Here is a 24,589-nt window from a genome sequence, read left to right on the forward strand (position 1 = left end):
TTTGATTTTGCCAGATTACACAAGTAAGTACTATCCCCAGTATATTGGTAGATCCCATGAGAAGGTTTTTTTTGATAAAATAACCAAAAAAACCTACTCAAATTGTCAGAGCTTGACAGAACTAATACTGCACTGTGGAGAAAATAGGGCAGGATATAGAACCAAGATTTTGTTGCTGAACCAATTCCTGCTTACTGCCATCACGTTGCCATTCTTAGGGGGAAAAAAAAAACACATCAATTTTCTTCTCTCTTTTTTGTAATAATATATCACATTTTTACTGCAGGCTTTTCTCTGCAGTCTTAAGTAAAATGAATTTAAAATGTTTCCACTTAATAATTTGTTTTTCTTAGGGCTGTTTGAAGCCTGTTTCTCTGTTGTAGTATGGTTTCTTATTTGAGTTTGCTTTGACAGAACACACTTGTAATTTAATTGTGTCCAAGATTTCAGGTATATAATTTTTTTCCTTCTATGCAAAACTCAAGCAAGATGCTTGTGTTATTTGATGTTTTCTCAAGTATCCAATAACAATTACCTTATGAAAAATAAGAAAAATAATTCTATACAACATCCTCAAAGACTATGCTAACTTTGAACACAGAACATAGTAACATATATATATATGTTGTTTACTTTTACTAGCCCAATGGTGGTGTTCCCCATGACAATCTTGTTATGATCAGAATGAAACCAGATGAAAATGGAAGGTTTGGCTTCAATGTAAAGGTACAGTCACCTTTTTTTTTTTTTTTTCATTTCTTAAGTTCATTTTCTGACTTTTCTGATTTATGACAAAATGTAATTTGTTTTTAAAGGGTGGATATGATCAGAAGATGCCAGTAATAGTGTCCAGGGTAGCTCCAGGAACACCTGTAAGTTACCAAAATTCAAACTAGTTGTTATGTCTGTCTTTGAAGTACGTGCTCAAAACTGGTAGTTATTTCTTAAGTCTATGTAACATATTTAATAAATAAAATAAAATTCTTTAATCCTCAGAAAAATTGTTTATTTTTCTGCCAGAAAATTGGATCTGCAGATGTTCAGTATGCATTGCTTCTTGAGCTGTCATCCTAAAAATGCCTACGCTTGCCCATTTTTAGTATAGGCATTAATATAATTCCATAGAAATTACATGTGGACGTTTCTGTTACAAATAACTAAAACAGCAAACACAAAAGACCTCTTATTACAGTGACAGAGCTGCATAAAATCAAGACTTTGTTTAAAATTGGGCATCATTAATCATTCATGGAGTCTGACTTGTTACTGGTGTTTGCTGACCATCAGTAGTGTCTTCAAAGTACGTACAATGTTCTGTCAGTTGATTGCCAGAAATACTGACCTGGTATTCAGCTGATTGAAGTCAGCTCTGCTTATGCCTTTTACAGTAGAGCAGACTATCTCTTTGCTAACATTTAAAAAATATGTTCTTACATTTCATGGTAAAACTGTGATATTAATATTATTAGTTTGTTTGTCTTTCTGGAATTATTTAGACTTGTGCATTGTCTTTGGTCATTGCCTTAGTTTTGTCATTACAACCGTAGTATTTCATAAATGAAGCATTTAAGCCCATGAAATTGATTTGGGCAATTTATTCCTCGAAGATAAGAATATCCTGCTTTATTGGTTGCCTGTATGAAATTCAGACAGGGAAGCTCAACCAGGCCTTCTACTTTAATGGGAGGAGCAGAGTAACAGCTGCTGAAGATATGTTAAAATGACAGTCTCTTCCCAGTGACAAATCAATTTGTTCAAATGAATGGCACCATCTCATGTATTGTGCAACACCCAGATTTATCTTCTGAATACAATACAGCAACCATAGCAACTTGGCTGTGGGATTCAAGTTAGATGAATATAGATAAAGTTGCTATTTTAAGGTGATAACTTGGAAACAGCTCATTTTACACACTTTTTTTTTTAACATTGCAGGCTGATCTTTGTGTCCCTCGTTTGAATGAAGGAGACCAGGTTGTACTGATCAATGGCAGGGATATAGCAGAACATACCCATGATCAAGTTGTTATGTTTATTAAAGCTAGCTGTGAGAGGCACTCAGGGGAACTTGTGCTCCTCGTTCGACCCAATGGTGAGTGATTTGTACCTAAAGCAAAAAGCAAACAAAAAAGGCACCTTGTCTTAATTTGCTAATCTTCATTTTGTGTTCTAACATAGAAAGCTTATCTTTTAGAACTCATTTTCCTTGTCAATGAACTGCAGCAACACAACCTACTGTACAAATTTTAATTGCTCCCCTACTCTGGGGAGCTGTGCATAACTAGGTATAGCTGATTTAAATCCTGCTGTCACTGTGATTGATGTCAAACAAAAAAAAAAAGTCCAAGAAACTATATGCATATTGAATGTGGTTTCTGAGGCTACCCATTATTCCCTTGAGGAAAAAAGAAAAACAAAACCACAAAAGCATAATAACCCAGTGTTTGAATGGCTCTGGAGTTCCATATATGCAAGATGGCTCCATATGTTCTTAAAACAATTCAGAACAACTGGTTAGATTTCTACTTGGTGAGACTTAATAGAAGAAAGTGCTAAAGATGCAGTCTAAATTAATAGCTTGTGCAACGTATTCACGACATACACTCTTGGAGTGTTGCCAGCAGGTGCTCACTGGGTTTCATTCTACTCTGCATCCCAGTTATAATACAATTGCACAAGAAAGGCAAAATGAAAAATAATGATGCTAATCAGAATAGTTGAAATTAGATGAATATGTAATATAACCTCATAAACAATTTTTCCTGTATTCACTGATTAATGCTTCCCAGTTAGGTGTGCTTCTGTTCTGCATGCAAGTTTTCTTGCAGTTTTTGTATGTTTACTTTCTCAGATAAAATCATTAGTTTTGTTTACCAGCTTATTAAATCAGTATCCTCTTATGTTGGCTATCTTTGTATTCCGGATAAAAACACTCAAGTTGTAGAAGTGAGGAGTTTCCAGATCTCTCCTTCAAGGTCATGTGATTTTGGTTAAAAAGAAGCTTTCTGACAGCGTCTATTTGTTATGTATAGTAGATGGTTCATATTGTTTTTCAATTTGTTTAAAGACAGAGCAAGTGTGTAGCATTGATGGTGTTATTATGGCATGTAGCAGTGCCATTTTTTCTGGTGATGATCTATGTGTCTTGCCCTAATTACCGAAGCCTGAAAGAATAAATTGTTCAAACTGAAAAAATAGAAATACAACTGTAGTAACTCTAGAGGTGTAATGTGTGCACCTGGGATTAAGGAATGCACCAGATAAGGTAGCAGGTAACAAGAGGTTTGATCAAAATTTCAACTGTCAACGAAGTACTTCTACTTAACATGACAATTAAACCACAAAATAGTTATGGCCTTGGTAGTAGTTGTCAGTAAAGCCTGCTTGCCTGTGCTAGTGGGGCTTAAAATCGGTGTGTTAATAAATGCAAATTTTTCTACAGGAGAAATATGTCTATTTTGATTAATTAAATGACCAAATTTTAATTCTATTATAATTTTATTTAAACACATCTATCTAAAACCTCCATAACTTAATTTTTTACAGCTGTCTATGATGTTGTGGAAGAGAAACTGGAAAGCGAACCTGACTTCCAATACATCCCTGAGAAATCTCCACTTGATGGTGTCCATCAAGATGATAATGCTCTGAGGGAATCCATGATTCAGCTAGCAGAGGGGCTTATCACTGGAACAGTTTTAGCTCAATTTGATGTGAGTACGGCATTACCTGTAGCTAGCTGTGTGCAAGTTCCAAGTCCTTTGAGATAGTAATCATTTTAAACAGAGAAAATCTCACTCAAATTCCAGTATAGTCAGCATCTGTTAGGAAAATATTTGATTTAACGCTCTCAGAGAAAGAGAAATTAAAAATCAAGCCTTGTTGAGAAACACAGCAGAGTTACAGCATAGAATAACTGATCCAATTCTTCAAAATTGTTTCAGTTTTAATATCTTGATTGATTGCTTGCATCTTTTTATGACTGTCGGGGACTGACGCTTATATAATACTTCTACAGGGATGAAGACTGAAAAATGCATACCAAAACTCCTGTTCCATACTCAGACCTTCATTCCTTCCAAAGTCTATGTGGAGGCTGTGACAGCTGAACTTTTGACATTTAATGGACAGTTTTAATGAGCAAATATAAAATTACCAATGGAAAATACAGCCCTAATCTTATGTGTAACAGAAGTCTTTATAAGCAGTTAATTTTTGACATATTTGTAAAGAGCAGTGCCCTTTCTTTGGTCTCCTAAGGCACTGATACTTGTTTTTCTTCAACACTAACTTGTGCTTTGATAATATTCCATCTTCTTTAATGCAGGAGGTCATATGACTAAAAGCAGGAACAGTTAGGTTTATAAAACGCAGCAGCGTGGATTCCTTACCAGAGACCTTAAGTTATGTATTACAATGTGTATCAATAAAATGTTACTCCTTGAGGCCTTTGGTAGCATGTACTTCTTACACCTAGAATAGGACCTCCATTTTGCAATGTACATGCCTCGTATATTAGGTTGCATGGGTTTAGACAGGAAGCTCCTCCAGTGGAAGTTACAGGTTTGCAGAACAGTGTTCCATAAATGGCTTCAGTGTATATCTTTGAGTCAAGAAATGCATAGCTGTGGTGAAATGATCCCATAGAATAATTCATAGCGCTTTGTTTTGAAAAAATATTTCCATGTTTCCTAAAGCTGTCTTTGTTCAATAATTTATGTTCTGAAAAGTATTTCAAGGCACATACTGACAGGTATTTTGCATCTCTTATGATCTCGTCTTTTTTCTTTTTTTTTCTTTTTTTGTCTTCAGCAACTGTATAGGAAAAAGCCTGGAATGACAATGTCTTGTGCCAGATTACCTCAAAACATTTCCAAAAATAGATACAGAGACATTTCGCCTTGTAAGTATTTGTGTGTTTGTGTTCTAAAAGTATTTCACTGCAGTTAGTAAATAAGTAACGTTTCTCTAAAAATTTTTTTCAGATGATGCTACACGGGTTATTTTAAAAAGTAATGAAGATTACATCAATGCAAATTATATAAATGTGAGTAATGCTTCTAAAAATTGCTTCTGACATAAAGTAATTTTCAATTTTTCAGTGGAGAACTTTACAGAAATTTTATTTATTTTATTAAATCTAGCTCAGGCTAGAATAATAAACCAGTAATTGGATGGTTTGAAAGGTACTGTAGGTTTACTTATTTACTAATGCTTTGTGGCAAGTGCTTTCTAAATCAAAATCAACATGCAAAATAACCCTCGGAGAAAGTAGCTGTTTATTGAAGTAATGCATTCTTCTTGATACTGCTAATGTGGCAGTAGTGGTCAACACCAGAAAAGTCTAATCTAGAAGCACACATTAACAGGTATTTATTTATTTATTATTGTCAGTAGCAACAAAAAAGTGCTGCTACTTCACTTTCCTTCCTGTAAAAGAAAACAAACCACCACCACAAAAAAAAAAACCCAGACGTTAAATTCCAAAATCATTGTTTAGAAACTAGATCTGTCAGAAAGTCAAAGAATGTTGTTTGCACCTCAATTATTTGCAAACTGGTCTGTCATTTTCTTACCTTTTAATTTTCAACTGTTAACTGTCAATGAATTGACTTTCACGCTCCCAAAAATGTGTGTGGTTCCTTGCATTAATTTTGAGTGTGAAACACTTCCAGTGGATAAATATTCTTTAAAATGACTAACTTAAAATAAATATATTTCATGTAGTGATGCTTCTTTTAACGTATTAGTCAGTGAACACTGTTGCCTGGCAGACATTCATTCTTATGGCAAATGCAAGAATTAAAACAATAATTCTATCTTCTCTTAGATGGAAATCCCTTCTTCCACAATAATAAACCAGTACATTGCCTGTCAAGGTCCATTGCCGAACACTTGTCCTGATTTTTGGCAGATGACTTGGGAACAAGGCTCATCTATGGTTGTAATGTTAACAACGCAAGTTGAACGGGGCAGGGTAAGTAAAAGATTCTCTTAAATACCACTTGCATAATAAAAATCTGTTGATGATTACCCTTTAAAAGATTAGTGGGAGATAATATTACAATGTACTACCCTTTTCGTAAGGGCAATGCATTTTTAGTTGCGTATATATAATACAAATATAATAGTGTTGTGATAATTAATCTTACGTTTTAAACCTTTTGATATCATTAAAATAGCTTAGTGAAAACTTTGATGTGCTGAAGTCCAAGTATTTCCTAAAATATTTTTTACTTACTGCTTTGACTCTATTGTCAAAATGGTCTTTTTCTCTCATCTTTGAATGAGGAAACTAAGAAATGTCAACAGTTTTTGTAATTAATTCTTTCCTATCTCGAGATGAATTTTAATGCAGCCCAATGGAGCTCTGTACTGTTGAGAGCACATCCGAATGGCTGTGCTTAGGGGAATCCTTAATAAGGTTGAAAATAAATAAAAATAAATCATAAATTGGGAAGAGTTGAACGTCTGTATACTTGTGCAAAGGATTCGTTGTCCTTCAAGTCTTTTTCATTTAAAAAAAAAGGTGAAATTGGAGAGTTACAGATTACTAGAAATACAAATGCTTCTGTAAAAAATCCTACTGTTTTTTTTATTTTGTTTTTAAAGCTATAGCTTTTTCATCGTAGTCTCATTTGTTACACAGCTTTGTCTCTTAGAGATGAGCAAAACAATAAAACAGTGATTCACAGAGTACAATTCTAGAGTTAGCAGGTTTATAGTCCGTTGCATTCACAGTAGCACTGAATGGTTGTGTGTGGACAGAAATTGACAGACTGGAGTAAAAGTTTAGTGGAATTTCTCATAATATAGCATTTCTTTTGGAGGTGGATTTACGGAAGGTCGTGGGTATTCTGATCAGCTCAGACTGTAGTTCAGCTGTCTGTATATATCCTAACTTACTAATAGCCATTTATTTGCTGGGAGATAAGGCCTCTAAATACAATCAAAGTAATTGGATGGGAGTTGCAGTATTTTTGAGCCGTTTTTCAGTGACTCAATGTTAGCATGGTGCTGCCTGCTCCCAAATGAACATGATTAGAGGGAATTTCAGTACAAGTGCCCTTTTAATTTGCATTTTCTTTGCAGATCTGCTAAGAACAGACTTGCAATAGCAGTTCTCTGAGGTTCCCCCACCCCTCAATAATGATATTTGTGGAGCTCTTCGGAGAGCTGCTAAATAATGAAATAAAAGGACTTATCTGTCTTATACCCATAGGCAGACTCCCTGCTCTAAAGCTGATCATGAGGCTTCTGACATCACTATCCCACTGCATGCCGGGATGTCTCAGTGGAGCAGGAAGTCTGCAAATCTGGCTGCTCTTAAAGAATTGCCAGGTGGGTTGGAAAAACAAAAGTACACTTGAGCTGAAATGACCTCTCAAGTTCAGCAGTTAAGCAATTTATCTAAAAATCTTAGTTTTTGAACTTTTCATGTTTAAAGGTTTTTTCAGAAATCTTTGAAGTCCCCTGTCTGCATCCCCCTACTTCCTGCATCAACATTTTTGTTGCTTACTTTCTTTTTTTCATGTGTCCTTTTCCCATATAAATATGGTTTGAGAAGATTTTAAGATTGTATGAGGTTTTTAGAGGTCAGAAATATTTATAAAGCAGCATCTTTGTCACTCAAGTGTTAAGATGAGATATGTTATTGATACATTAAAAAAGAGGTTGTAATGAAAGGGAAAGGCATCCACCCACAATTACGCTAAGGTCAATAGCTGGTTCATGTGTCCTTTTAAAGAGGAGCAGGAGATCTCCACGATAACTTATTTTATATGCAATAATTAAATAGTGTAGTCTATTTGGTAAGTAAATCAATAGTAGTGACATAATTATCGAAATATTTTTTACTGAACAATGGTATAAGGAACTAGCAGGAATGAAAATAATCTGAATTTAAACACAGACATCTTTAAATATGTGTTGGCTTTAGGTTAAATGCCATCAATACTGGCCAGAGCCATCAGGAAGCTCATCGTATGGAAATTTCCAGATTACCTGCCATTCAGAAGAAGGAAATCCTGCTTATGTCTTTCGAGAAATGACATTGACTAATCTGGAGGTAAAATCATAATATATATTTTTAAATATAAATCTACAAAATCCTCACAGACTAGCTAAAACTATCTAATCAGACATTTTACATCTCGATGTCATATACACATAAATAGAACTGGTTATTTCTATTAACCTTTAGAAAACTAATCTTATTGCCACGTACTTACTGTGAATAAGTTCTGCTATGTAATAACAAATCTTTTATTAGCAAAATATCACAAGGATTCGATTCGATTTCCATAATGGTATTAATTGGTACTGAGTCAGAGTAAATGATGTGATTAAATAATTTCTCTTAAAGACCTTTACTGGTGTCTTACATGACCTGACCAAATAAAGAGTAATTAAAGAAGTCAAGAAATGTGCTATTCCCTTGAGTTCTCAAAGCATCAGACACTATTTCAGTATCACCGCTGAAAATCAGCTTTTTTTAATGGTAAAATAGTTCTTAACTCCAACTTGGAGACTGTGTGAAAATATATGGAAGATAAATCCTGCTGAGATGCGTTAATTGAGATCAGCATTGAGGTGTAAACCAGGACTTTCTAGACAGAACAGGCATAGCATTAGTTTCATGGGATGTATAGCTTCCAGAACTTCACCAGCTATCATTTTGGTCTCAGAAATGTTTGGAAATGTTTATCTGGAATTTAGATCAGGTACTCATTTCTCAATGCTTGGGTTTCCAGATGAGATGCCAGGTTTATAGAACTACCTTTCATTCAGTTTTCAGTTAATTTTTTTCCTGGGTGCTGTTGAGACAATTGCTCATTTATTATCAATAGCATCTCTGTAAATGATTGCATGCTGAAGGGTAATTTGATATATAGTAGCTTCTATTCTTTGAAATGCTGCTTTTACTCTGATTTGATTGTATGTCCTGCCCCCTCCACTAAGCAGAGGCATGTGATAAATGTTGTTGACATTAGAGCAGGAGGAGGTGGGAGAGAGTGGAAAACCTTTTGCATCCTGTGGAGTATGCTGGATAAAATTAGAGGTGCAGATTAATCCAAAACCATACTGGTGTTCACATAGTCTGAAGGCTTTTTATGCCTGGAAGTCCTGTCTTCCCCCTCTGCACCCCTGTTCTGTTATTTGATAGAACGATAGTAAAATTAACTTAACAGAAAGATGCTAAAGATTTGGCTACTTGATTGTATGTCTGGTGCTTAGATAGAGCATTTGTACCCTTTAACTCTTTTACTGTTATATGGAATGACATTTTTTTACTCGCCTTTTTTGTTTTTAATTAAAAAATGTAATTATAAAATCCAGGATGAGCAGTAATTAACACTGATAGAGATTAATAGCTTCCAGAAGCTACTTTTATTACAGGTGCAAGTTGATGTAAATGTACCATTTTTTTTTTTCTTTCTGTGAAACCTGAATTAACCTTGAATAAATCCTATGTTTCTGATAGAAAGAAGAAAGCCGCCAGCTGACCCAAATTCAGTACATAGCATGGCCTGACCACGGGGTTCCTGATGATTCCAGTGATTTCCTAGATTTTGTGTGTCTCGTGCGGAAGAAGCGGGCTGGCAGAGAAGAACCTGTTGTTGTTCACTGCAGGTACCTTTCTTTTTTTCTTTCCAACTTCACTAAACCACACGATTTCAATTGTTTATTGTTAAATAGTTTTTCTTTGCTTTGTTTTCCAAGTAAAAGCGTGACTATGATGTGCTTTGCAGGTGACAGGAGAACTCAACCTTTATGTTAAGCAATTTTTATTAAAATAGTAATCGTTTTTAATAAGCACAAGTTGGGGTATCTACATGCATGAGTCTGTATGGAGGTCTTGTCTGTTTAATTTAAATGTTTATGCTAATAGTTTACATATTAAATTCAAGGAGATGGTGTAATACACTGAGGAAACTTTTCCTTATGATCACTACTGTGCAAAGCTCCAGAATAGCTGTACAAATAATCTAAGGCAGACAATATGGATAGTATATACAATGAAATAAGACTCTCAAGTCTGCAGATGCTTTAGGCTACATCATATTATGATTAATACATTAGGATAACGGTTGTTTGTTTTCTTGCAACAACTCACTTTTGTTGTGAATTAAAGTAACTTATTCAGATTTCTATCCAAATTTAATGTTTGTGTGCTTTTCTTATGAAATAGTTTTCAAGATACTGTAAAGCAACAAAAAGCTGAAGAAATTGGACTAGTTTTTGTTATGTTGAACTAATTTGAGATTGCATTTACTTCAGTGCTACTCATATGAAACCTAAGTGAACTCAGAGTAGTTAAACATTATATAGTACATGCAGTCTGAACACAGAGCTGTTGAAAGGACACTTCAGTCTTTATCCTATTTACAAATCCATAACTTCCTGTTAAATTGATGTTTTTTCCTGCTTTATCATTGCAGAACAGTACGAAGTTGAGTCACTTTGAAGTTAAATTAAGATTAACTATAAGCATTCTTCAGTTTTATTTCCAGGGCACCTTTTTCACTTGTCTTTAAAGGAAATAGTATAGCAAAGAATATACTTTAAGCAAGAAATATTGTTATTCAAATAAGGCTGAATGTATTCTGTTCTCACAAGTGATCATAAGCAGATGCTTCAGGAAAAATAAGAACAGAACAAGATTTTATGGTGCCTGTGCCCTCTTACTTACCAAATCACTTCATGTTCAAGTCCCAGTACCTGTAATGTTTGTCTGTAACAACCCCAGTGCCTTTCTTCTCCAAATGCGTTCCTGTTTTTCTTTCTGAGCTCTTGAACTCCTGCGTTCCTGTCCTTTGGCAAAATGTTCTGCAAATTTGCACCTACACTTTCATTTTTCTTTTGATTTTATTTTAACAAGGCTCCTTACAGTTTAGCTGAATGGTGTCTAATTCTGGAAGAGATGGTGAGCTCCCCTACCCTGTTTCTGCCATTCATGATTTTATTGCCTTCTGCTATGTCTCAGTGTTCCACTCCATCAGACAGTGGTTTCTTTTACCAAGCTAAAAAGTCATAGCTTACCTGATATGTATCATATGGAAACTGTATCATACTTTCCATCATTGCTGTCGCCCTTCTCTGAATCCTTTGAGGTAAAATGAATCATCAGGATTCTGACAGATACAGCTCTTGTTTGCACTTAATGAAACATTCTACATATAATTTTCATGTTATAAGTTCTAGAGATGTAAAATGCCGTTGAATAATTTTATGTAACCGATACCTTTGCATCTTGGCATGAAATGTTCATGACATCGCTGAAACACACATAAGCTTTGATGCCACCTTCTGGACAAAGATTAAAGTAGTAGTTTGGCCAGATTTAGTTTGAAGTTATGCTTCAAAATCAGAACAATTAAGCTTCAAACAGAATGTTTATGTAAACTGAGTTATTTAAAAGCATGAAACGATAGCTGTATAATCTGAGTTAATGGTGATGTTTGAAAATATGGATTTGGTCTTGTACTTGGATATGAGAGAACGCTGGCTTTCTACTTCAAAGCTGCAGCACAAGTTTCTTGGACATGAAAAATTTGAATTGGAAACAAACCATTGATGTTCACAGTTAAATATTCACTTTTAAGGATTTCTACTCTGATGTAAATATGGATCTGAATAAATCTGTTTGTAAATTGTTCATAGCTGGGTTTAAGTTCCTCTTCACGGTACTGACAGTTCCGCACTAATTTTTGCTCTTCTCAGGCAGGATGGAAGCTTCCAGTGACAGGTGGCTTGTCTAACCCTTGTCCTCATGGTATGGGATCATACAGATCAGTCTTGAGAATCTTTAAGGAGGAGGGGACCATAGAGCCCTTAAATGCAAGCTGCGTTCCAGACACTTTTTTTTAATTAGGATTTTTTCTTGTTTTGACAGTGCTGGGATTGGACGGACAGGAGTTCTTATCACTATGGAGACGGCAATGTGTCTCATTGAGTGCAATCAGCCTGTTTATCCATTAGACATTGTACGAACCATGAGAGATCAAAGAGCCATGATGATCCAAACACCTGTGAGTACCATACTTGCAATTCCGTGTTGAGGAAGAGTCTTCATGCATCTGAAAATGCTGAAATCTGAAAATTTCCCCTGGATCATTGATGTTCGTTTGTTTTTGAGATAACTGCTCTGCTTCCTTAATATATTCTATTTCTGAATTCTAAAAGGTTTAGAACGGAGTTAAAACAGATTTAGATTTTTTTTTAACCTGTATCAGTCAGATGATGCTTATTTCTGAAAGCTGTTTGCTTTACATTTTTAAAAAGTGTGTAAAAGGTCAAAATACTCAGCTGTGCTCTCTTCCATAGAAAGTCTTAGAGTTGCAGTTATTCCATCTTTTTGACCAATTAGTTTTGTGTTTTTTTTAATTCAACCATTGGTTGTATAGTTTTATTTAGCGTATTTACTATTTAAAGGGAAAATATTCTGAAGGAAAAAAAGGCACTAGGTTCAGTGTCAAATCCCTTCTACAGTTAGCTGAAGCTACTTAGTCATTGCAGTAATTTCAGTGTGCCTGTTGCTGTTCCTCTAACTAACTTTGAAGAAACCGTCAGTGTTCCTCAGAGGGTATTCAGGTTGAGAAAGATATTTAAGCCTCCATTTCTCAGTCACCTGTGGTACAGCACTGTCTAGTATTCATATTCCACTAAAAAAAAAAAAACATTATTCAGGAAGGTGAGGAAACATGAGAAACAACAGAAGATGGCCTTTGCTTTTTGGTGGCTATGTTATGAATTTGTACATCTCTACAGCATACTTTGAGAGGAAGAGACCTTTATTAGTAAAGGAGGGGAGGTGGAGGGGCAAGAGTTTTAACTATATTTCATTCCCCACATGTTCAAAATATATTCTAGCTTCAGTGAAACACAGATTTCAGTGCATCAGAGGGAGAGGGAATAATCAAAGGCTCAGTGTGGTTTTGGTTTTTTTTTCTAGTTTGTTTTTAGGATTTCATAAATACTGTCTATGACAACTTTTCCTGCCTTTTCCGAATTTTGCATTCTCTGAAATACTCCCTCAGTGTCCACAAGATGGCTCTATGTGTGGTTCTCCTCTATGCTATATGAAGAGAGTTCAGAAAGGTTCATTCAGGGAGTACTGGAGGCAATATGTGTATTCTACATGAATGTGTGCAACTTTAAATATTTTAGTTTAGATGCAACAATACAGCGCATAATGATTGCAGTGTTAGATCTATTGCTGTGCCCATTTAAGATCTGAAATCAACAATTACTGCGCTGAAGATGAAAAGGCAGGAATGCTTTTTGCTGTATTTAATGACTGGGTTTTTTGTTTGTTTCCTTTTTGGAACTATTATTTGTTTAAAACAAGGTGTCTTCTATGCGTGCCAGTGCTGGACTTGAATATATTGCAGTTAGGCATTATATAATGTTAAGAAATTGGGTTTGGGCTTTTTAAAACATGAAACAGTGTCTTTCCTCATTCTGAGAGAGAGATGCCATTAACATGCCAAAATTAATACAAGCATGAAGCATGCTATAGTTTCTAAATACAATTGCGTGGAAACTTTGGGTCAGTGAAACTTCAGCAATGAGATGAAGGGTAGAAAATAACTGAATAGGCAATGCTGTAAGAACAGGGTAGGTGGGTATGACTTTTGGTATATATTTTGAAGTGCTGTTTGTTCCGCTCTTCTGCTGAGAAACAAGATGTTCTAATACACAGTTTTCACTGTTCTGTGTTTCCTAATTTAACTTTGCAGCACAGTTCTTGATCTATGGGATGGGAGATACTAGGAGCTTTTCCTGCTTGCAAATGACTTATGGTTCAAGTTTGTTTCTTTTCAATTAATTGAATCTACTTTCCTTTTCAGAGTCAATACAGATTTGTGTGTGAAGCTATTCTGAAGGTGTATGAAGAAGGATTTATTAAACCTTTACAAGCATCACCACATAAATAAAGAGCAAAAAACCTAGGATAGAAATTGAGGAACCCTGTCCTCTAAATAATGAACTGGCAGCATTCTTTGTGCCATAATACTGCTTGCAGGAAACGATAGTGAAGTACAGCAAAGAATTGACAAAGGACTTTGAAAACTTCAGCACTGTTGCACTTTACATTGAAACAAAATCAGTCTCTGAAACTCTTCTACTCTTCATCTGTTTGAAGACTTTATTTTCGTGCTTTGCTCCGAACAAACCGTAAACTGAAAGAACTAATTGTGTTCAGGGTAATCTACGAGATTTCATTGTAGTGCCATATACTGCGCTTCTGGTTGAATTGCTACAAACAAGGCTTGGAATTATTTCACTCTGTTTTACACCCATGTCTCTTAAAAATGAAAAACAAACGAAAAAATACACTAAGCCATGGTCTTTCTCCAGTGCTAGGTTTATTTACTATGTACAGACTCTCACTGTTTTGTTTTTTACAACATTAGCAATATTGCCGATACTAGATAGATACACACTGCCTACTGATGCAGCACACTTTGTCCTACACCCTTCTTAGAGACCAGCTGGTTGTTAGAGGAGAGCTGGCGTCCGTGTTAACCCAGCAGTAGCTGCATAATGCCCACTTACCAGCATCTTGTTTAAAAAAGAACAAAGAAAAAAGAAAAAAAAAAGAGAAAAGGAAAAAAAAAAAAAGAAAAAAGACAACAATAATAATAAAAACTTAAAAAAAAAAATAAACAGCATTTCTTTGACACAGCTTGTGTGTCATACACTGGTGTATTCTGATTCATGTGACTTAAGATTACGTGATGGGAGCTAGTGCATGCATTATGTCTTAACCCCTTAAGTGCCTTGAGACTTACAGCGTACATCCAGTGAAAGGCACTCATGATTCTGTGGGGGTGGTCTTGTCCTGTTGTGTTTATCTTAATGGGTTCAGATTTTAAACGGCCCTTGGTGCTTGGAGTATGTTACTGCAAGGGGTCATGGAGATTCCATTCCCTCTTTCCTTATACAATTACCTGCGTGCTACGCTCAGTAGCAAAAGCATCTCTGCCAACTTAATGAATGAGCATTGTTTGCTGCTGTGTTGTAATTACGTGAAAAATCTGACACATTCCTTTATTCCTTACGACTAGTAACTTACTAGCGGCCTACTATGAAATGCTAGTAGGTCATTAGAAGCTGATACTTTGTTTTATCCTTTTATTGAGAATAGCTGTCTTACTCAATTAGAACATAACTCTTTAATAGCACTGATAATTAAGTTGAACTTACAATCAGATGTGATTTAATTCCATTATTTGCTAACCAAGTGTTTTTTAAATCCTCATAGTTGATTTCAAGCCATTTTCGTACAGGTCTGCCTTTTGTTTTTCTAATTGTTTGGGGAGGGTGGGAAGGGAGGCAAACACTATAATGCTGTCCCACAACTCCTTTAATTCCACGGTGGTCCCGGTCACCCTCTGTCATGCTTGTGCAAAGTTGTTCCAGTTGGTATGGGTTGCCTCTTATTTAAGTAGGTATAAGATTTGTAACAAATGTCTGATACAGTATCTGAGCTCACTCTAAAGACATAGATAGGTCCCAGTTCTTAATATTTTTTTTTCCAACATAGGAGAAACCCAAGTCAGAAGCAAGGTGTCCGATGTAATATACTGTAAGAAAACACGATCAGTCACTTCTTTGACTGCCCTGCAACAACATAACTCTGTGTCCTCTATTTAAAAACCTTAATTTATTGGTTTCCTGAAAATGTCTATCCAGTAAATTTTGTTATAAGCTATATAAAGCATAGAGCTGGGATGGAAAGTTCTACACTAAAGTTTTTAACTATTGAATAATTATATAATATACGGTGTTCTGTGGACATCTGAAAGAGATCAGCTATGAAATATGAAGTGAAAAGGGATTCAGGCAAAGTGAAATCCTGGCTTATGACTTAGTAATACACATGAACCACAATGCCAAATGGAAAATATAGTTTTAATTATTTTTAGAATACAAAATAATAATAGGTGGCCTGTGGCCCTCTTACTTATATTTCTAGATTTGATGCCTAAATCGATGTTTTTCTTCAGTGAAAAATGAATCTTACGAGTATCTCTGGATCTGATAAATGGGAAAAGAGTGATAAAGTAGCTTTAATCTCAGTTTCATTTTAAGCCATTTGCAACAACAACAAAATCTTCTGTATTAAATTTAAAGCTTTAACTTTCTTATCGTGAGATTATTAGCTGAGATGCCAGCTAACTGGAAGCTTATTTTGAAGTCAGCACTTAATAACTAAAGTGTAAAATAATTCATCCATTATATTGAAATACACTTTTTTCACAGTCAAATTATAAAGAAAAATATCATTTGCCCCCTTTTTCCTGAGGGGAATGAGAAACTAAGTTTATAGCAACATGAATAGTGTTGGTATGTCACATATTTAACTACTGTTATGTGAAGCTGCCAAAGCAGTTTGAGTTCAAAATACCCATTTATACCACAATTACACGTGGGATATTTAGTGGTCATCTGTCAGTACTGCTCTGATTGCAAATACAGGTGAGAATACAAACTTAGAATCTTCCTCTGCATTGACTTAAGCTGATCTGCTGTTGTGTATTAACTAGTTGCACTGGAAAAAAGAATGAAGCAAACTCAGATAATTGGTCATCAGCTAATCAATGGCTTTTTGGCTTCTGGAAAGCCAGCGGAATGGGAACCAAAAGCTGCTTGGGAAAGAGAAGGCTGAAGCCTTCCTGCGCCATAAGTCATTCACTCAGATATTTGTTGTGGTATAAATGGCCTTCACGATATTTTTCCATGGCCAAAAAACCAATATCAAATTGCTAAATATTTGACTTTGGGTTATGAAGATCTGTATCATCGTTCAGACTTTCTGAAGAAGTTTTTGTATGTTTCATGCTGTACAAAACATGAATGTATCTTTGGGACGAAATGAACTGGATGTGATTGGTGTTACGACTGTTGGATTTGACGGACAATTATTTTCATACCATTTGATTAGGAAAAATACTGGGTGGGTGGAGAAAGAGTATGTTTGTAATGCTTCCATGATACAGATCCAGCTTAAAAAAGAAATAATGAAGTTTCCATTGTAAATAAGAGCAATATTATGAGAGTTTTGTGCCAATGTATAACATCGAGACTTTTTCCTTTTCAGTTCAAATTCAAAACTACCACTACCATCTCTTGTTTAAAGTGGACGTGAAGGTTTTTCTGTCAGCAGAAAAATGAGGTTCTTGAGAAGGCTTTGCGTGTTTTGGGGGGCATTTATAACTTCTGCTAAATATGAAATAAGATGCTGGTAAATCACCGACACATTGTCAGCCAATCCCTTCTGAGAAATGCTGCTTTACATACACCAGAGAGCTGAAAACTTCATTTATCCTGAATTTGAAGCATTTGGTGATTTAAACAGTGTGCGTGTCTGAAGCAGCAAGCCGCTGCTTTGAGATATTCCCTCCTACTTCTGAATAACAGTTTGATTTTATTGCACCACATTTAATGCTAACTGAAGGTTCTTCTGCGTTTCTCTGTTAAATGTTGGAAGCTTACATCTCATGTAGGTAAAACAACAGCGCTTCATCTAGAATAGCTGATTGTGGCCTGGTGCACCATCCGAGAGAGAGGAGGTGAGAAAGCAGTTGGGATATGAAAGTACGTGAGGAGTTTGTTGTGGAACCTGGCAGCCTTCCTTGGAGAGCTTCTGGAAAGCTGTGTGGTACCCACGGAGGCCAAGACCCAGCAGTACTGCCCGGGGAGATGGGAAGTAGAGAAGGTCCTGCATAGTGATGCCAGACCTCCAGTTGTGCCGTGGAGCTGAACTACGTGATATCTTTATGCTTGTGTAGGTGTGTGGGCGATGGTTGGTGGCTCAGGGAATTAGTATGAGTGTGAAAAATACTCTACAGATACCAGGTTGTCCAATACTTACGGTGTAGCTGTGACTGTAGAGCTGTTACTGCAGGCAATCTGAAGGGCCCTGAGGATAAAGGAAGGAATTGGAATATTGTCCAAATTCAAGATCTGCTTATTAGGATTTTCACACAGGACAGGAATGGTGCCTTCTTATGGCATTCACAGTCGTTTTGTACTGTGCAGGTCCCCAGCAGGCTAGGTGTATTTTAGAACCCACCTTTTATCTTCCATTGCTACTATCAGTGCTGGGGTCTAATATCAAAATCTGAGAAAAAGATGTTCACTGATGAAACGTAGATCTTGCATGAAATTGCAGTTTGTACTTAGTTGGTGATTGGGAAGCTGTTACAAGGAGAAAGGAGTCGGTTTGTTTTAGTGTAATGTTTTGTCCAATCTCATTTATCTCCATCACCGCTGCATTTCAGCTCTGTGCTAGCTGCTGCCACCAGTGTGCATCTGCAGTTTGTTGGGCTTCTCCAGCTACAGATGGAAGCAGTGCATAACCTGCAAGCTCCCGCTGCTCACTGGGGCAAAAAATACATCCTCTTTGTTTTCTCTAAACCATCTCACCTAAAAAATGGACTAAAATATCCATCATTCCTGTATTCTGTAAGATGAAGTTTGGTTTTAGGGGCTGGCTGACAGTTTGCTGGTGGTGGTATTTCATATTTAGCAAGCTCACGTGTTTTAAAGGATGATTTTTCTCAAAGTGTTTTGATGTTTGAATGGTAGCACTTTATCTCATGCTTACTACTGACTGAACTATCAGAGAAAAATAAATTGGGTTTGCAGAGAGATGCGCAATGGGTTTCTGTGCAGAGATGATTTGGGTTACACCCCGGTACGAATGCTTCCAGCTGCTCCAACCATGTCCGGGTTATTGTTTGTGTATTTGAGGGCTTTTCAGGAAACAGATTATTAACAACTAATCGTCTCGATTTTTCTGTCGTAAGAAGAACGTAAAAGCTTGCATTTCCAAAAAGTGCCAATAGAAATACAGGGTACACTGATCTGTGATCTCCCTCAGCTGCACATTAGCTATGTTTACTGTAGATGTTTCTGTTAAGCCTTGTTTTGAACATTAGTTCAATTGCCTGGAAATCTTTTTGTTTGTTTGTTTTACTTTGGATTTTGATAACCAAAAGTAATGCACAACAAAGTTTAAAGATGATGATGTCCTTTTCTGCATGGGCCGGGGGGCTGAGACATGAGCAAAAGGGTTTCAACTGTTTACATTAAGCTGTTTTCTCTAAGGAGAGTATATCCACAAAGAGCAGACTATGAACTGTGCAGTGCAGTGATCTCAGTACATCGGGGCACCGCAGTAACAACTCATCACAGGAAAAGCAAGGTAAGAAAACTGAGGTTTTTTTCTTGCATCCGGTGTATTCAGAAGTTGGTCCGTTTGGTTTGGTTCGTTTACCAGCGATCCCATTTTCATCACTCAGATTGGCAGGGCTCTTTGTGTAAGGCTTGGGGTTTTTTTGTTGTTGTTGTTTCTGTAACAGGTGCTATATCCTCTGTAAATCCAAAGGGAAGAATATGACCTAGATCACTATTAACAATCAGATGGTGGCAATATCTTTTGCTAGTTCCTTCTGCTAATTAGCATCCACTCCAGCTGTGGCTCTCAGCATCTCCTTGCCATCATCCCAAGGAGGGATGGGTGTGAATAGGGCACCTCAGAGCTGGAGAGCTTCAGCTGTAAGGCTGCCTGCTGCCCCTTAGCACGGCAGGATGGGAGGTCAGTCGGTTCCCCTGAGCAGCCTTCTGCCTATAGACATGAAGGCCCGTGGTGGGCCGGGGACACCAAAACGCCCACTCTTTGGCTTCAACAGGTTGAAAAGGACAGAAACTTGAAATGGGTCAACACTGCACAAAGTGAAAAGGATTCAGCTTTTGTCACTGCAGCTGCTGTATGCGATAAGGGCCTTACGCATCTGTCCTCAGTTGGATAAAACTTGCCGTTAAGTGACACGGTGACGTCCTACCGAAAACCAGCAGTTCCCAGCATTGATACGCGATTAACATTAACAGGTCTTGTTTCAGCCTAAAGTAAAATCTCATTTTATTATGTGGAGAAAAAAAAAAAAAAAGCTGTTATGCATATTTTGTGGATATATTTAATTTCAGTTGACAAATAGTTGTCTGGGTACAGACTTGAAAATATATATATAGTTTACTTGTGGATCTTAATTGTTTAATTGCAAAATAAAGACGTGCTTTAGTAATTTAATTCTCCGGCCCTTTTCTCTCGGCCGAGCACACGCCGGTCCCGGGTCCCCCCCGGGCGCCTCTTGGGCCGCCCCGCAGCGCCGCGTCCCGCCGGCCGCTACCACCTGGCGGCTCGGGGCGGGGGCGGCCCCGGCTCCACCCCTCAGAGGGGCGGTGGCTGCGTCCGTCCCCTCCGCGCGTCGCTTCCCGCCGCGGTCGTCGCGTCGTCCCTTCCTCGGCCCCGAACCGCCGCCGCCGGCAGCCCGCAGGTGAGTGAGTAACGCGGCCGGGCGCGGAGGGCGCTTGCCCGCCGGAGGCCCTCCCGCATCGCTCCGCCATGTTGTCGGGCCCGCCCCTCCGCTCCCGGCCCGCCCCGGGCCCCGAGCAGCCGCCGCGCCGCACGGCCCCGGCGCGACGCCGCCGCCAGGTGAGGGGTCCGGCCCTGAGGGGAAGCGGTGAGGCGGCAGGTGGGCGGCGGGCCGCGGGGTGAGCGGCGGGAGCGGCCTCACAGCTGCGCGGAGGTGGGCGCGATGGCCGCGGGGTGGGAGCTCCTGCGTCCAGCCGCCCGGCCGGGGGGAGGTTTCTGAGATAAAGTCGGCGTAAAACCCTTCGGTCTGAAAGAGCCGCGCTGCTGCGAGCTCCGGGGTTACTCTTCTGGCTCGTAGGGCAGCGCTACGTCTCGTTCAGAAGGCGTTTGGTGTCAGCCGCGGGCTGCACGAGGGCTGCGCGGCGCCGGGCTGTGCCCTGCACGGCTGCACGTCCTCCGGGAATCACCGGCGGTCCCTGGAAGCTTGAGCTGCCGCGGGAGTGAGGGTGTGCGTAGCTCCGTAGACGCCCCGTTGGTGCTTCATAGAAGCGCTTGAGTTGAAAGGGACCATTACGGGTCACGTAGCCCTACAGCCAGCAGGGAAATTGCAGTCCCTAACGTCTCTTTATTTCTTACGCTTTCTAAGAAGTTCGAATCTCGATTATTGTCTCCTTCCCACGACGAGCTAACCCGAGCCTTTTCTCACATTTCCCAGCCAAGATGCTGAGCTTCTTCCGCCGGACGTTGGGGCGCCGCTCCATGCGCAGACACGCGGAGCGGGAGCGGCTGCGCGAGGCCCAGAGGGCTGCGACCCACATCCCGGCGGCCGGGGACGCCAGGTCGGTCATCACCTGCCGTGTGGCTCTGCTGGACGGCACCGACGTCAGCGTGGACCTTCCGGTACGGCCCTGGGGCGGTTCTGCTGATGGCTTGTGTTGAGCTGATGGAGCTGTTTGCTGTTTGCGGGTTAGATAGGGGGTATCTGTTGCTGTACTAGCTTTGTGCCTTGAGTTCTGCTAAGACACTGGGCACAAAAACAGTCATTGAATGTCCTGAGTTGGAAGAGCACCATAAGGATCGTCGAGTCTAACTTCTGGCTCCATACTGAACCATCTAAAGGTGTTGGAAAAACAGCTGCTGTCGTTACTCACCACAGCTTGTGTTGCCAGGTGTCTCTGTGCCTTCAGTCAGTGCTTTCTGGAGTGTTCACGAACTGTGGGAAATACATGGAGGTCCTGAAGTGTGTCCAGAGAAGGGCAGTGAAACTGTGAGTGGTCTGGAGCACAAGCCTTACAGGGTGCTGCTGAGGGAGCTGGAATTGTTCAGTGTGGAGAAAAGGCGGCTCAGGGAGATCTTATAGTTCTCTGCAACTCCCTCTGAGGAGGCTGTGACAAGGTTGGGGTCGGTCTCTTCTCCTAGGTAACAGCAGTGGGATGAGAGGTGATCATCTTAAGTTGTGCTGGAGAGGTTCAGGTTGGGTTTTAGGAAACATTTCTTCTTAGGAAGGTTAGCGAGGTTTTGGCAGAGGCTGCCCAGGGAGGTGGTGCAGTCACCATCCCTGGAGATGTTCAAGAAGAACCCTGGAGGTGTGGCACTGAGGAAGATGGTTAGTGAGCGTGGTGTGGATGGGCTGACAGTTGAACAAGATGATCATAGAGGTCTTTTCCAATCTTAATGATTCTGTGATCTTAGGAGGCATTCAGGAGTCCTTGACTGGATGCACTTGTAGCCAGTCACTGTTGATACACAGCAGAACATCGGGCATTATTTGTTGGGCTGTTTTTGTGTATGCCAGGATGCAGTTCTTATCTCTAGCATGGGAGGGGACAAGAAGAATTCTATTTCCTTCTCCTCCCCAGGGCAGATTGCTATGAGACAGCCCTTGCTGTATGTAGTGCTTTGTTGGGAGTGAGGTGTTAGCCACTGGTTTGCATTTCTAAGGCTCCTTTAATGTGCACGTGTCTGTGTTTAATGATACACCTGGGTTCAGTCCACAGGACAAGCAGTAGCAACAGGAGCCTTATGCTCAGGTTTTCCATTTCCACATGTTGGCGACTCTGTACAGAGCTCACATAGCACAGTTAGGAAGCTGTGCAACTGCGAGGCCTTCTGAGCAGTTCTGTGGGATTTTGGCTTTAACAGCAGTGTTGCTGGTATTGGAACTGCTGGCTGGAAAGAGCATGCAGAGCAGCCATTCTTAACATGATTTCTCTTTCCTTCCTCCCTGATTTCTCTCCTTATTTCCTTCCTCCCTCCTGCCATATCCAAAAACCTGAGTAATACAGCGTGAAAGGAATAGTTGGGCATCTCTGCCAAGTGGCCGTATGGACAGGCATTTAGAGGGTAATAAAACTAATTTGTACATCTCTGAAACGGTGTAATGGACGTGTCCAGTGCTGCTTAGTGCCTAGGATGTTTGATTTGAGGCCAGGAATGCCCACAAACACTTTATAGCAAGAGTTGCACTTAAAAGGTACTCGGGTTTAAATGAGTGTCGCCACATAACCAGAATAGGAATCTTTGGGGCTGAAGTTGGCTCTGTTAGGCGCCTGTAACGACGTTTCTGAGGCTCCGGGGAGCATAAATTGAGCCCGAAGAGGAGTCATGACCTCCCATCTGGGCTATAAACTGAGGTCAGGGTCTGGTGGTAACTATTCTTTTTTGCAGGAAACAGTCACTTTTTTTGCACCGTTGCTTTTTTTGTAAGCCAGCAAAAGCCTTGTCCAGGAACAGTAAACAGTAACAGTAAACAAACAAGCTAAATCTGCATGGTTAGGTGCCATAATTACAGTGCACTGCCAGTGGCTGACACACTGGTTCCTTTGGTGATTAAAATACAATACATTAGAAGTAAATTAAATGCTTAATTTCAGACTGTGTGTCACATTTGTGTTTGGAGGTTGACTTGGGAGCAGGATGAGGAAGGAGCGGAGGGTAGAAAATCCTGAAGAAACGGTATTTCTTTCTAAAGGATGAAGCTAAATGGAAAGCCCACGTGTGCATATGGAGGTGTTTTTTTCCTTTTACGAGAACTTTCTGTGAGAATAATCGGCCCCTTTGAGCTGAGGCATTTTCCAGGACTGGTTCTGTTACTTTGGCAGTAGGTTTGGTTTCGAATGGGCTCTTGTTTTCTCAGGCTCCCTGGGATCTGCCAGTTCAGTCGTGCGTAGTGCTATTGTCTAACTCAGTGCTAAAGCCATCTTACCACCAAAAAATAAATAACAGAAAGTGTTTCCTAACACTGAATCATTCAGCAAACAAGTTACTTCACAGCTGGAGAAAGAGCTGGCTTGGCAGGAGGGACAGGGCAGGAGCCAGTGCTTCACCTTTGTTAACCCGCGGTACGGAAACACTTGGCGCTGCCACGACTCGATGCTGCCACAAACGTTGCTTTCCACAATGAAAGAAGATGTTGCTTCCCGTATTGCGTTTGTCCTTGTTTCCTTGTGCCCCTTGGCAGAACAAACATGCAGTTTTTTGGCAGCCAGGCAGTAAGCTCAGGCAAGAAAACGCTGTGAAAAATAATCAGTGTGATTTTGTTCTGCTCCCAGCTGGAGCCATTCTCCAATCCGGTTCCCTGTGTGCCTCCCCAAATGTGGGGAAGAAGCACTCAGAGGCAGCGGAAGATTTATGCTGGCTTAACGTGCTTGTTAAGCTCTGTGAAGAATGTGCCACTGAAAGAACAGTATTCCAGAGCTGTGGCCGTTCTTAGGGCTGACTGCCTTGGTGACTGCTGAATTTCTGTTTCAGTAATGTTCCCTGTGGCCTCTCGTGTAAGCCAAGCATGTTTCGGAGCCTTTTAAAGGAGCAGAGGCTGATGTTTTGGTGAATGCTGCCAATGAAACAGAAGGGTCGTGTTGTAAATGAAGCAGTTGAGCTTAATTTATTAAACAGAGCCAGGGCTTGAGCAGTAACCCTGCTTTTTGTCCGCTGATCTTATCTGTGGTGCCTGTCAAGCCCCTTCATCTGTCTGCTTTTCTATTTCTTCTGTTCTTTCTAATTGCAAAATTGCCTAACTTGAGCTATTCCTCGAAGCTGCAGCCGTGTGCAGTACGTAGACTGAATTATTTGCACAGAATTGATGTATTTCCCAGCTGTGTCAATGGTGAAGGAGTCTCAGTGCTATGTGTGCTGTTTGCTGTCACCTCTGTGCATTCAGAACAGGGAACGTGAGCTTCACACAACTCATCGCCGTTCCTC

At 39.4% G+C, this 24,589-nt stretch overlaps 2 protein-coding genes across 12 annotated transcripts in view; both read left to right on the forward strand.

The window, feature by feature from the left end:
- Positions 1-18,663, forward strand: part of PTPN4 (protein tyrosine phosphatase, non-receptor type 4) — a 100,954-nt gene extending 82,291 nt beyond the window's left edge. For 4 of the 5 annotated variants that reach the window (XM_040704316.2, XM_046943875.1, XM_040704317.1 and 1 more), the window contains exons 17-27: positions 643-726; positions 816-872; positions 1,936-2,092; positions 3,547-3,713; positions 4,813-4,903; positions 4,986-5,047; positions 5,831-5,977; positions 7,940-8,068; positions 9,485-9,633; positions 11,897-12,032; positions 13,854-18,663. In XM_040704316.2, the coding sequence (XP_040560250.1) occupies positions 643-726; positions 816-872; positions 1,936-2,092; positions 3,547-3,713; positions 4,813-4,903; positions 4,986-5,047; positions 5,831-5,977; positions 7,940-8,068; positions 9,485-9,633; positions 11,897-12,032; positions 13,854-13,940 (1,266 nt within the window). In that variant the 3' untranslated portion in view covers positions 13,941-18,663. Of the gene's footprint in view, positions 1-642; positions 727-815; positions 873-1,935; positions 2,093-3,546; positions 3,714-4,812; positions 4,904-4,985; positions 5,048-5,830; positions 5,978-7,222; positions 7,342-7,939; positions 8,069-9,484; positions 9,634-11,896; positions 12,033-13,853 lie in introns of those variants that run through there. The other variant, XR_005861723.2, reaches the window with a different exon arrangement.
- A 1,607-nt stretch (positions 18,664-20,270) lies between these two features.
- EPB41L5 (erythrocyte membrane protein band 4.1 like 5) overlaps positions 20,271-24,589 on the forward strand; it is a 47,672-nt gene continuing 43,353 nt past the window's right edge. For 3 of the 7 annotated variants that reach the window (XM_040704318.2, XM_040704321.2, XM_015290032.4), the window contains exons 1-2: positions 20,271-20,351; positions 21,105-21,289. In XM_040704318.2, coding sequence (XP_040560252.1) covers positions 21,110-21,289 — 180 coding nt within the window. In that variant the 5' untranslated portion in view covers positions 20,271-20,351; positions 21,105-21,109. Of the gene's footprint in view, positions 20,550-21,104; positions 21,290-24,589 lie in introns of all 7 variants that reach the window. The other 4 variants (XM_040704319.2, XM_046943877.1, XM_040704320.2 and 1 more) reach the window with 2 other exon arrangements.

The sequence above is a fragment of the Gallus gallus genome, chromosome 7, assembly GCF_016699485.2.
Source record: "Gallus gallus isolate bGalGal1 chromosome 7, bGalGal1.mat.broiler.GRCg7b, whole genome shotgun sequence".
In the NCBI taxonomy this organism is placed as follows: domain Eukaryota; kingdom Metazoa; phylum Chordata; class Aves; order Galliformes; family Phasianidae; genus Gallus; species Gallus gallus.